Here is a 12123-nt window from a genome sequence, read left to right on the forward strand (position 1 = left end):
AATGGATCCTGAACCATTCACCTGCGTACGCCAGTGGGCACAGGTCCACGTCCGGGACCTTGGTGCAGTGGTACCGCAGGCTGGTGCAGTTGACCCAGGGCATGGCATTGCAATAGTACTGCGCCTGTGAGTGATGTGCAGGGTGGAGGGGTCGGGCGTGGGCATGGGGGGATAGAGCACGGGCAGGGCGTGGGGAACCAAGGCGCGGGCTCGCGTGGGATCCCGAGGAGAGGCAGGGCACGTCTCAGCGACTGCTGGGGGGATTCAGCTCACATTCGACCATCGGCATGGTTACCATGGCCACAGCCAGGCGCCCGCCCTCCGTCTGCGCCCCTGCCTCCTCTCATCTCCCTATCTCACACGCGCCCAAGGGATTGAGGGGTCTGCAACCATTCGCCCACCCCCCCCTCCCCTTCACGAAAGCCACCCCGCACCCCCGTGGCGATGGCAGGCTGCAGGGCGCCATTGGCGTGGCCGGCGAGGGGCGCGACCCGCCCCGCCACCGGCCCCGTCAGCGCCGCCTCCACGCCCTCTGCCGCCCCGACCAGGGGCGCCAGGCGCAGCACGGAGTCCGGCCCCGGCGCGGGTTCGCGGCCGCGGCGCGCACGCACGCGGGCGTGCGCATTGATGATGCCCCACGACTGCAGGAAGGCGTGCAGGCGGCGCAGCGTGCCCACGTCCCCCGCCAGCCAGCGCCGCGCCTCGGTGAAGGACAGCTCGCGGGACGGGTCCTCGCGGTATCGCGACACCATGGCGTCTCGGTGCGCGAGGTAGGCCTCGCCCGCGCCGGGCGGCGCGCCGGCGCCCAGCAGGTCGGGGAACTCGGCGCGCTCCAGCGCGTGCACCGCGCCCCAGCGGAACCAGGCCGCGCAGGCGGGGACGCGGTGCAGCTCCTGGGGTGCGCCACCCGACGGCGTGCCCGGCGGCGGCGGCGGCTGGGGCTGCGCGGGCGCCGCGCCGGCCCGCGCCTGGCCCTGGGACACGTCCAGCCCGCCCGCGCCGGACATGGCCTTGCGGTTGGGCTGCAGCACCGTCTGCTGCAGCACGCCGGGCGCCAGGGGCACCGGCTCCGCCTCGGGCGCCAGCTCCGGGTTGGGCCGGCCGGCGCGGCCCGCCAGGCGCGCGCGCTTGGCCGCCGCGCCCGCCGTCTCCTCCCCCGACCGCTTGGCGCCCCCGCCCTCCTCGCCCCCGCCGCCGCCTCCTCGGTCTCGTAGTCGGCCGGGTTCATCCACTCGTTGTGCTTCTCGGAGTCGGCCAGCCAGCGCGAGTAGACGCGCCAGGGGCCGCGCGGGCGGCGGTCGGGCTCCACCTCCTCCGGCGCGGCGGCGGCCGGCAGCCACTCGTCGTAGGAGTCGGGGAGGTACCACCAGTGCACGCGCACCAAGGCTCCCCGTTTCTGAAAGCGTGTGTGTGTGTGTGGGGTGGGGGGGATGAGGAGAGGAGGGTTGACGTGGGGGTGGAGCGTGGGAGTCCGCGACGCGACTCTGGGCAGCAAGGCGGGAGCGCAGGCGGCTGATCGATCCGGAACCTGCCCCACCACAGGGCAGTGTGAGGGACAGCGACTGGAACCAGCATCCGCTGCATCACAGCGTACTTGACATGTGCAGTGAAGCATGGTCTGTGCCTTCTTCCCACCCTTACCCTTCCACCCCTCATCCTGGACATCACAAGCCCCTGCACCTCCAGGGCCCGGAGGTAGGTCTGGCCGTCGTCCGGGTCGCCCTTGGGGCCAAAGGGGTAGACGACGTGCGTGACCCCGGGCGTCGTCTCGACGGGGGCCACCTCGCCGCCCAACCGCGTCACCGCGTGCGTCAGGCGCAGCGTCTCGGAGGCGCAGGAAGGGTGTACGTACACGCGGGGCGGGCGCAGGTGCCCCGCCCTCAGCAGCTCCTGCCTCAGCCGGGACACCAGCTCCAGGTTCTGTTTTTTAAAGGGGTTGGGAGGGGGTGAGGGTGAGAGGAAAGATGCGGTGGGACTCAGGGAGACGGCCGGTTCATCACACAGCGCAGTCCTGATCCCACCCGCAAATCCATGAGCTAGGACCGCCCCTCACCTCCTTGCGCAGGGCGGGGGAGGCCCAGTCGATACGCTTCATGCCTCGGACGCGCATGGCGTCGGCGCAGACGCTGGCGATGGTGTGCAGGGGCCCGGAGGGCGAGGTGTCATGGAACAGGCTGGCAGGCAGCTTGGGCTGAGACTTGTACATGGACTGCGGGGATGGGGGGAGGAGAGAACCAGTTGGGAGGCAGGGCAACCCCCCCAGCTGTGGGCATGTGCTTCCTTGGGTCCAGGAAGAACATGCGATTCCCTGAAAGCACCATCCCCCAGCCTGGGGTACCCCGCGTACGTTGATCCCCAGCGCATCCTCCATGAACTGCTGCAGCCCAGCAAAGAGCTGGGCCAGGCCCCGACGGTCATGTTTGAAGGCAGTCTGCGTCTCGTTCAGGCTCGCCACCAGCTTGTCCAGGCGCGACAGCTGCTCCTCGCTCTGCTCGTGGATGATCTGGTCGAGAGTCGGGTCACATCCCGCACTGGATGGCGAGCCAGTAGCATGCCACCGTGCAAGTGCGCCATGGCGCACTAGCACGGGTCCAGGCACTCGAGTGCCGTCACACACATCCAGCACCTCGCACCTGTGCCAGCTCGAGCTGAACGTTGCCATTCCTCTTTCCCTGGTCCCCCGAGGGACCCTGCGCTGCCATCGGCAGGCAGCTCTGAGCGCACAAGGCCCCAAGCCACCGAATGCTGCTCGGGGATGACCACGGGCAGCGGCCCGGAAGACAGCAAAGAGCCTCAGAAGGCACTAACGGTAGAACGTGTCTTCGATTATTGTCTGACAGAGTCCTGTTCTGTCTGGGCACCCTCGAGGAGCAGATGCCTGCATGCGCTTTCCCTGTCGGGAGATCCTCCAAAAGTAGATTGTTTTGTTGTTGTGCTGGGTGCAGGTTCTTTCTTCCGAAACGATCATGGAGTCACATTGGCCTTACAAGCTGCAGACGATCCCCTTGGTGCAAAGAAAAATTCAAGGTAGTCCCCTCTCATATTAAGGTATGAGCTGCTCGCCAGCCATTTTGGTGAAAGGCACACCGGCTGATGGCTGCCATGGAGTACTGCCACTCTGCGACAGATCGCCGTGATGCCATCAAGGATCCTGCGTCCATGCATGAACAAAAAATAAGTACGCAATCCTGAACGGATTTTGGCAAATCCCATCGTGTTCTTGGCTTCGTTTCACCAGGCTTTGACCAATACCTTGTGGCGGCACACTGCCTCATGCCCAGTGTACCATGCAGTTGCCTTTAGAAAGGGCCGATTGGCACATCGGGCATTAATTGACCCCTCATGGAAAGTAAGCAGAACTCCATCGTGACCCTGTGCAGGTTGCATGTTCCTGACGCATCATGTTCCCGCCTGGTTGGGTCCGGCACGTTGGGGAGTTGACGAAAACTCGGCAAATCCAAATTGCCCGATGCGGAAGCTGTGCCTGGATAACGACCCATCGTACTCATCCCGATGGGCAAATGCAATGCTTGATTTTGGTTGACGGTGACTGCTCCTCAGCGATGCTCCCTCGGTAGTCGACGTCGTCCCCCAAACACCCAATGCCCCCCGTGGACCCCCTGCTGACCTCCCTCTCCGCCTGCTGGCTGGTCTTTGCCACGACTGCACCGACAACATACGTTGTGGGCGCCACCTGGCTGCATCGCACCCGCAATGGGAACGAGGACCCCCGCCCCAGCCAGCCCGGGTGGGGGTGGGGGACGGGGGGTGGGGTCCGGACCCTCGTGTTCCAGGCCCTCAGCCTGGTGACCTGGCTCCTCGGCTGCGCCGTGGCCTTTCCCGTCGTCTTTAGCGTCCAATTGGACCATGCAGACGTGACACGTGAGCTCCTGGCCGGAGCAGCGGCGGTGGGTGCTGTCTCAGCACAGCTGTTCCAGGTGTCGGCCCTGCTCAGCTTTGATGCCGGGGCCAAGCCCCTCCGCATCTGGTCCGGCCTGCAACAGGGCCAGGTGGACGTCATGTGGGATGTCAAAAAGGTGGGTGACTGGTTTCTACTGCCGCGGGAGGGTTGAGCGTGCACGGGGCTCAAGATTCTGTTGCCCGGGTTTGGCACCAGGACAAGAGTTCAGGAACCCAGTAATGAACCGCTCACTAACCCAGCTGCATGCCTCGGACCCTTGCAATTTCCTTCCCGCCCCCCCTTTGCCACCATGTAATCCTTGCAAGCACGCTCCCTCGCCCCTCTTGGTCGGCTTTTTGTGTTTGTCTCCTCGCCGCCACCCCCCCTCCCGCAACCCCTCCCGCCCCAGCTCCCCTCCCGCGCCGCCGCATCCTACGTCGTGATCGCCATGGGCACATTGTGGGTGGCGCTGGGCGGCGCCCTGCTGTACCTGGGGTCGGAGGTGCTGCACGATGCCAGCTCACGCCTGGCCTACCTTGTCCTCGCCGTCGCCTGCCTCACCATGGCCGCCTTCACCACCTACGGCCTGGCCGGGCACCTGCGACATGCCCCGGCCCTCGCCGCCGGCAGCGACGACGACAGCGACTCGGGGCGGCGCGCCCGCGCCCCGCCCTCCGCCTGGCGCTTCTTCCAGCCCTTCCGGGGCGGGGCCTGGTTTGTGGCGACCCAGGCCCTGGGCTGGGCCCTCTTCTCGGCGGGCCTCACCCTCATGCTGTACCTCATCGCCCAAGGCGCAGCGGGTGTGATGGAGGGCGCCCGGCGCTACACCTGGACGGCGGGCGCCATCATGGTCACCGCCCAGCTGGTGAGAGATGTTGGGAAAGGGGGGAGAGTGGGAATGGGGGATGAGGTCCCTTGGCGGCCAGGGGGGGCTCCGGAATGACCTTGCTAAGGTTGGAAACGGATAGTATCGAGGCACCTGTTGCAGCCCCTATGCCTCCATGCCTAGTTATCAAGGGGTGAGTGGCCCGACCGGCACTCTATGCCTTCTGACGGCATGCCACACTGTGCTCTGCCTGACTCCCTCCCCTCCCCCAACCAAACAGGTCCTGGCCAGCTCCCTGGTCTTCTTCCAGGGGCCGCAGCGTACCATGCAGCTGGTCAGGCAAATCAGCATATCCCTGGGCGAGGAGGCGCGCCCCCGCAATTTGCGTCAGCGCCTTGAAAATGTGGCGACCATCATCATCCTGTACATTCCGGTGAGGAGGCTGGAGCGGCCCGGGTTGCCGCGCCTGTTCAAAAGTCAATGACGGGAAGGCCAGGGTGTTGTTTAGGATCAGCACAGGTCCAGGTCTGAAGGTTAGTTCATGTAACCTGAGCAGCTGTCCTGATTTCAGCTGATCATCACAGTGATCCTGATAGGTCACCGCCCCCTCGCGCCCCCCCACACCCTCCCCTCACAACAGATGCACGTGACATCTGCGGCCATGGCTGCATACTTCTTCTTCCTGCCACCTCACATTGCTGTCACCTTGCTGATTGCCACGCTCTTCGTTTACTACACCGTCACCAGCCTGGGAGGCGCGCCCGAGGTATCAGGTGAGCTGGATGTGTACACAGGGCGCAAAGAATGCCGTCCAGAGAATAGTCTGGATGTGTTTTATTCCAGGGTCTCATGAGCCCGTCCGCCTCAGCAGGCCTGGCCAAGGCAGTGTGCCTGTGCCTGATGCAGCCTTCTGCTCCCCTGTTCCTCCCTTGCGTGCCCACAATCCAAGACACCACACCCCCGCTCATCCCTGCCCTGTCCCGCCTCTTGTCCTCAACCAGGGCGCCGGGAGTGGCCTGCCTTCCAGGACTGGTTTGGCCGGCAGCTGGAGGAGGTGCTGCCTGCCTGGCTGGGGTCGCTGGAGGTGGTCCGGGAGGGGGCCTCCCAGCCGCTGGACCCAGAGAAACGCTATGTCTTTGGCTTTGCCGCGCACGGCCTCTACCCCCTGGGTGAGTAAGGAGGGGGGAAAGGAGGGAGGGTGATCATGTGAACCAGGGTCGTGTGAGCTGGTCCCTCCAGCGACACTGTCGGGGCTCAGCACCTGCAGCGGCATCGGATCGGGTACAGGGAATGGTGAGGTACGGTCCCCCTACTCTTTGCCCATGCGCTTATGTGTCCATCATGAGCGCACCACAGCCACCCCTCCGACACCCGAATCCGCTCCTATGCTCACAGGGGCCGGCTACCTCCCAGTGCTCCCCTCCTTCCGGCGCCTCCTCCCTGGCATCCGCCCCGTCACCCTCACCGCCTCGGTCGTCTTCGTGCTGCCCGTGCTGCGTGACATCCTGGCCTGGCTGGGGCTGAGGGTGGTCACACGCCGCTCTTTCTTGCGTGCCCTGCGCGAGCGGGGCTCCGTCCTGCTCGTCCCCGGCGGCCAGGCCGAGCTGGTGCACACCCACCGCATCTTCACCGCCCGCGAGTACTGTGTGTACCGCAGTCACAAGGGTGACGCGCTCTGGGGCGGCCCCGTGCCTCGATGCCGCTGTCTTTGTCACTCACACGCCATGCCTGGGAGCGCCCCATCGCAACGCCCCGCACGCCCACCAAATTCCACACCCGCCCACACTCGAATGCAGGCTTCGTGAGGGTGGCGCAGCAGGCACAGGCCAGCCTGGTCCCCCTCCTGGTGCTGGGCGAGATCGACTCCCTGCGCAACCTCATCAGCGCCCCGGCCATGCTGCAGTGGACCTACAAGCGCCTGGGCTTCCCTGTGCCGTACCTCATCGTGGGGCGGTGGGGCCTGACGCCCTTTCCTCAGCCCACGGGACTCAGGTAGGGGGCCTGGGGTGTGTTTACCTGGTAGGGAAGCTCTTGGCCTGGAAGAGGCTTGCATGCAGGAGAGATGTTTTCACGCGAGGTTTCAGTGCAAGGGACGCCAGGCAGACCTGCCAGGCAGCTCCCCGCACAGGAGGGATGTGGCTGGCCATTCAAGTAGCATTGCCCAAGCCAGACACTCCTACACCGTGGTCCACCCCCCCGCAGATTCATCATCGGGGAGCCCATCCCCCCCGTCGAGCTGGGGCCGGGGGAGGAGCCCACCCAGGAGCAGGTGGACACTGTGCATGCGGCATTCTACGATGCCATGCAAGCGCTGTGGCACAAGCATGCCCCCAGCTTCCCGGGGTACGATGACGTGAAGTTCGTCCTGGTTGACAAGTAGACAGCCCGTTACTGAGCACTGCAGATCATCCCTCTGAGGAGGCCCATGGCTGGTGCTGACCGCTACATGCTGGCCCCCAGGCTGCATGGCGTGGGAACCCCAGCAGATGCAAGGGTTGCCTTACTGCCCTGTATGCCCCAGACAGGAGAGAATGTGAGGCGTCAAGCCTGGCCTGAGACACAAATGCACTGCCTAGCTGCACAGGAATGGTGCCTAATCTCGTTCTACATCGCCGTGCTTGCTACTGATCCATTTATTGTGCGACTCCCCAGACGTTCCTGTCCTCCACCAATCGGACAACTGGCCCACACTCGCTAGACTTCCATGACTGCTCAGGGTTACTTCTGGGCATTGAGTGGCTGTATGCCGATTCAGAGGCTTTGTGAAGGGGACTGGGCGGTAGGCCCTGCCTATACAATGTAAGAACCATTTGCTCAAAGGGAATGCGGTTTTGGGTCAACCTGTCTGCACCCTGCTAGATTTGGGTAGACACCCGTGGCATCACATCTACAAGCATCCTCAGCACGAGGGTCAATATATGAGCACCCTTTCAGCAAGCAGACAATTTGATTGACGGCATTGTTTGAGTCAGAGAGTTCACCGGGGCCCAGCAGACTCCTGAGATCGAAATCTAGAAAGATCTCGCTCCGTGACAAGAACACACGCATTGAGCAATCGGGCGCATGCGTCCATCGATCTGCCTTTCCAATATATCAACTCAATTTTCAATATGTCCTGATGACCGGGGTAATGCAGGTGTTCGTACCTGGGCGCTTCATCAAGTCTGGGAACCCACGGGGTCGTCCGACACCCCCTGGACGGAGGATGCCCGCCGTCCCCACCCCCGCGGTTCCCCGGCTAAAGGACACCATGACTGAGGCCTATTTCAATGAGAGGCTGGAGGGGCAGGGCTGGCCCCGCTTCGATGCCGAGGTGAGCATCAGGTTGTTGGGTTGCGGAGGGGGTAGTTTCGACAAAGTTGGCTGGGGGACATGAATGGCGCCTTCTCCGCACCATTAATCTCCCCCCTGGCCCCCAACTCCTACCCCCCCAGAAAGCGAATGACGTGGCCAGGGAGGCGTGGCAGGCGCTGCAGCACATCTACGGGCTGGGCGTGCTGGAGACCCCGCTGCTGCGCTCGCCCAACTTGGAGGCGGCGTGCACCAGCTGCCGCGTGCACCTGAAGCTGGAGAGCTCCCAGGCCACGGGCAGCTTCAAGCTGCGTGGCGCGACCCACGCGCTGGCTTCGCTGGGCGGCGCTGGGCGCGTGGTCACCGCCTCCACCGGCAACCATGCGCTGGCGACGGTGCAGGCGGCGCGCGCGCTGGCGTCCCGCCCTGAGGCCCCCGCCCTGGAGCCCGTCATCTTCCTGCCCAACACCGTCACCCAAGGAAAGGCGCGGCGACTGGAGGCGCTGGGAGCGACCCTGCGCTACGCGGGCGACGATTGCTGCGACACCGAGGCCGCGGCGCGCGCCGCCGCGGCGGCCGAGCGCTGCCCCTACGTCAGCCCCTACAATGACCTGCGTGTGGCCGGTGGCCAGGGCACGGTCGCGTTCGAACTGCTCATGGCCTTGCCCCGTCTGCACGCTGTGTACGTTCCCGTGGGCGGCGGTGGTCTGGTCTCCGGCATCGCCTCCGTGCTCAAAGCCGTGGACCCGTGCATCAAGGTCATCGGCTGCCAGCCCAGCGCCTCGGCCGTCATGGCCGCCTCAGTGGAGGCCGGCCGATTGCTGCAGGACGTTATCAGCACGGAGACGCTCTCGGGAGCGACGGCAGGTGCGTGCTCAGGAGTGGCTAGGGGCGGGACATGGGAGCGCAATGGTGGCTGGGGTACCACCATGGTGGCAGGACTCTTGGGCCTCCCGCCTGGCCCTGTGTACTCCCAGCTTGCCACGGCCGCCGTTTCTTCTTCACCTGGATGTTTGGTGTGCTACAGAACATGGCATGCGCGAGCAAAGCAAGCCCATGCATAGTGTGCGCCCCCTCCTCCCCTCGACCACACAGGCGGTGTAGAGCCCGGCAGCCTGACCTTCCCTGTCTGCCGGGATCTGGTGGATGAGTGGGTCCAGGTCAGCGAGGAGGAGATCGCGGCGGCCATGGTGGACCTCGCCAGCTGGCACGCGCTGAGGGTGGAGGGCGCGGCGGGGGTAGCAGTGGCCGCCCTCCTACGGCATGTCCCGGGGCTGAGAGGAAAGAGCGTCGCCGTCGTGCTCAGCGGCGGCAACGTCAGCGACGACCTGATGGAAGAGGCGCACGGGATCGCAAGGCGGAGCTGAGGGGCCGCGCCAGCTCAGCCGAGGATCTAGGCCGAAGGGGAGCAGTGGCAAACGGCCGGTTGCCATTGACCAAGCTCCCTCTTGGCACGGGGATGAAGCCATACTGACAGGCTACCATGGCTCGAGGTCCCAAGAGCTGGACAGGGTGTCGTCTGGCGACGGCGCGCATGCCCCTGCGCAGGCACACCAGCCAGCGGCCTGGATGTTTCGCCCAGCGTGACCGGTGCTCAAGCGCCCGGCGCGGGATGCGGCCTGCCATGGGCCCGGCCCTTCAAGCCCGGGGCTTGGAGATTAGCGGGCGTGGACGCGCACTGAACTTATACTTTTCCCTGACCACGCCGACGACCTGTTGATTGGTGGGCATCGAAGACTGTGAATACTCCCAGTTTGTTGATGGGCATGGCCAGGGCAGCACTGTGACCATCCCGCGGGCCACTACCCGCACCTGGGGTGGCCTCCAACTCAGCACGCCTCCAACCGACCCCACCTGGTACCCAGTGCTGCCCTCGCTGGTGTCTTTTTCCAGGATCGCGAATGGTTTTTTTAGAGGCACGCGGCTGCCCTCCAGCTGGTGGTACCCAATGGTCAGGAAGATGCTGCCCTGCAGGGCGAGGCAGACTGGCATGTGCGGAGCAGGGCCCCATGGGAATTGTAAAGCAGCTAGGCACCAACCTGGAACCTACCAGCACTCCTGATGGTAGCTCACCGTCGATGAGGTGGACAGGGTACCGATGTCAAATTTCTCATCCAGTCCCCCGCCGTCCTTACGCTCGATCTCCCCCTGCATCTCTATCATCGCCCAGGCAGGCAACTCCCCGCTAGCACCAGACACAGGCACCAACATGACAAGTCAAGCTCGTGCCTACTCGAATAAAGTTACGCCAGATGGAAGGTTTCCATGTGCCGTTGGAGCAACGATCAATGCACTCTTCCTGATTTTTGTCCTCTTGATGTGCTCGGGGGGACGACAATGTCGCTGGATTTGAAAGTGGTGCACGATGCCCGTTCGGGCGCGATTGACGAAACTTTGCGAGGCATGATCCAGGCCCCCACGAAGCGCGCAGGACGAATTGTAACAACCACCGACTCTAAGACCGCCAGTGATTACGTATAAGGACTGGTTCCGCAGTGGGACTGCCTCGATCGCAGCCCTGCTCACCCAAACGACAGCTCTACCGAGAACTCGTAAGTTGCTCGGCCAGAGTATGGCCCCTGCTTCCAAATGTAAGCCATCCAAGGCCGACCTCATCGGAAGGAGGGTCCTGGTGCCCGAGTCGGTGTGGCCAGACGAGCCACCACCGGCCGGACAAAAGGGGTGGGAAGGTGAGCCTCGTTCGGACCCGCTCACACACACCCGGCAGGCGACTGTGCCACGACTCAGCTTTGCACCGGCGCTTCCCATGTCACAGGCACTGTGGAGCATGCGCGGGGGCCCAATTTCAAGTCGTTCTACGTAAGCTTCCCCACCGACCCAAGCACCTACTGGTTCTCCGCTGCCGACATCCAAAAATGGCTGCTCCCGAAGTCTGCAAAGGACTCCAAGCGCCAGGCACTGTTGGCGCCTGCCCAGAAAAGGAGGAGCGATCCGAGCGCAGACACAGCACCTGCCCAGAGGGGGAAGGGCATGCAAAGCGCAGACACAGCGGCAGCCCCTCAGCAGCAGGATGTCAACACCGGCGCACGGGCAGAAGGTGAGGCGGCTCATCTGTGAGAGCCGGTTGCTGCTGATCTGTGCGAATGCATAGTCCGCACTGTAACACTTGCTTCAGGCCTGTGTCCAGAGGGATCCCTTGCCTCAGGCTTGCCCCCTTCGACCCCTTCAGGCCCAGAAGAGCCGGGGATGGGGAGCGTCATTGCGCAGCCTGAGGAGCCAGCCCCCTTCGGCTTCCCCCCCGCATCCATGACACCCGTATCGACAGGGCGACCGAGTCTGGATGCCCTCATTGACGTAGCTCAGGCGCTCACGGACGAGGACATGAACAGGCTGACGCACAAGGCAAAGAAGCTCAGGTCGCGGTCCCTCAATAGACCCTCCTTGCCCAGGGACGCCGGCCAGTAACACCCATGACCCGCCGCCTGCACAAACCAATCTCCAAAATTGCACGGCACTCTTCCCTTGACTTTCCATGACCGCCTGACATGCTTATTGCAACGCATCTGAATCAGTAAAAGCCGACGCAGAGGCACCCTCTCGTCACTGCAGTTCCTCCTTCTTCACTCCTTCGCCAGCTCTGGGGCTGTGGTATGAGGAAGGACACCGTTGAAGCACAGGCCAACCTCCCCTGTAATGACCCATGGCATGATTAGGTATACGATGCCCGAGCACAGATACTAGGTTTGCAACCATCCACACGTAACCATGCTGACCTGAGCTTTGAGGCGTCTCCGTTGCCACCAGGGCTATACTGGGGGCTGGTGGGGGAGTATTGCGGGCTGGTGGGACTATACTGCGGGCTGGTGGGACTATACTGCGGGCTGGTGGGGGAGTACTGCGGGCTGGTGGGGGAGTACTGAGGGCTGGTTGGGCTGTACTGCGGGCTGGTGGGGAGTACTGCCGGGCTTGTAGGCCTGCAAAGTGTTGATGACATAAGTTGTTGATTCAAAACCCTAGGAGCATCATGTGCATCCATGATCAGACCCCCCTTCTCGGACTGCTGAGGTGAACCAGGCATACCCAGGACAACGTGACTTACGAGTAGGCTGGACTTGTGGGTGAGTAGGCTGGACTTGTGGGTGAG

The 12123-nt window shown here is 63.9% G+C and overlaps 4 protein-coding genes across 4 annotated transcripts in view; 2 read left to right on the top strand and 2 right to left on the bottom strand.

Moving 5' to 3' along the window:
- The window catches only part of F751_1385 (SWI/SNF and RSC complexes subunit ssr2), a gene marked incomplete at both ends in the record, with an annotated part of 5020 nt that extends 2318 nt beyond the window's left edge, over nt 1-2702 (bottom strand). The window contains 7 exons of the mRNA XM_011398704.1: nt 22-124; nt 435-1085; nt 1310-1396; nt 1681-1920; nt 2054-2209; nt 2348-2488; nt 2634-2702. Of these exons, the coding sequence (XP_011397006.1) occupies nt 22-124; nt 435-1085; nt 1310-1396; nt 1681-1920; nt 2054-2209; nt 2348-2488; nt 2634-2702 (1447 nt within the window). The remainder of the gene's footprint in view (nt 1-21; nt 125-434; nt 1086-1309; nt 1397-1680; nt 1921-2053; nt 2210-2347; nt 2489-2633) is intronic.
- Nucleotides 2703-3602: 900 nt separating this feature from the next.
- F751_1386 (Diacylglycerol O-acyltransferase 1) lies at nt 3603-7107 on the top strand (the record flags this gene model as incomplete). Its single annotated transcript, XM_011398705.1, has 8 exons — nt 3603-4037; nt 4596-4766; nt 5008-5160; nt 5368-5500; nt 5729-5896; nt 6123-6392; nt 6524-6719; nt 6930-7107. The coding sequence occupies 8 exons, from the start codon at nt 3603-3605 to the stop codon at nt 7105-7107; spliced, it is 1704 nt and encodes a 567-aa protein (XP_011397007.1).
- Nucleotides 7108-7932: 825 nt separating this feature from the next.
- On the top strand, nt 7933-9385 carry F751_1387 (Serine racemase; the record flags this gene model as incomplete). The annotated part of the gene is made up of 4 exons (XM_011398706.1): nt 7933-8040; nt 8162-8488; nt 8651-8885; nt 9114-9385. 4 exons carry the CDS (start codon nt 7933-7935, stop codon nt 9383-9385), a joined length of 942 nt encoding a protein of 313 aa, XP_011397008.1.
- Nucleotides 9386-9656: 271 nt separating this feature from the next.
- F751_1388 (Chromosome transmission fidelity protein 8-like protein) lies at nt 9657-10181 on the bottom strand (the record flags this gene model as incomplete). The annotated part of the gene is made up of 3 exons (XM_011398707.1): nt 9657-9731; nt 9873-9986; nt 10092-10181. The coding sequence occupies 3 exons, from the start codon at nt 10179-10181 to the stop codon at nt 9657-9659; spliced, it is 279 nt and encodes a 92-aa protein (XP_011397009.1).
- Nucleotides 10182-12123: the final 1942 nt, after the last annotated feature.

This window comes from Auxenochlorella protothecoides, assembly GCF_000733215.1.
Source record: "Auxenochlorella protothecoides strain 0710 unplaced genomic scaffold scaffold13, whole genome shotgun sequence".
Taxonomy (NCBI): domain Eukaryota; kingdom Viridiplantae; phylum Chlorophyta; class Trebouxiophyceae; order Chlorellales; family Chlorellaceae; genus Auxenochlorella; species Auxenochlorella protothecoides.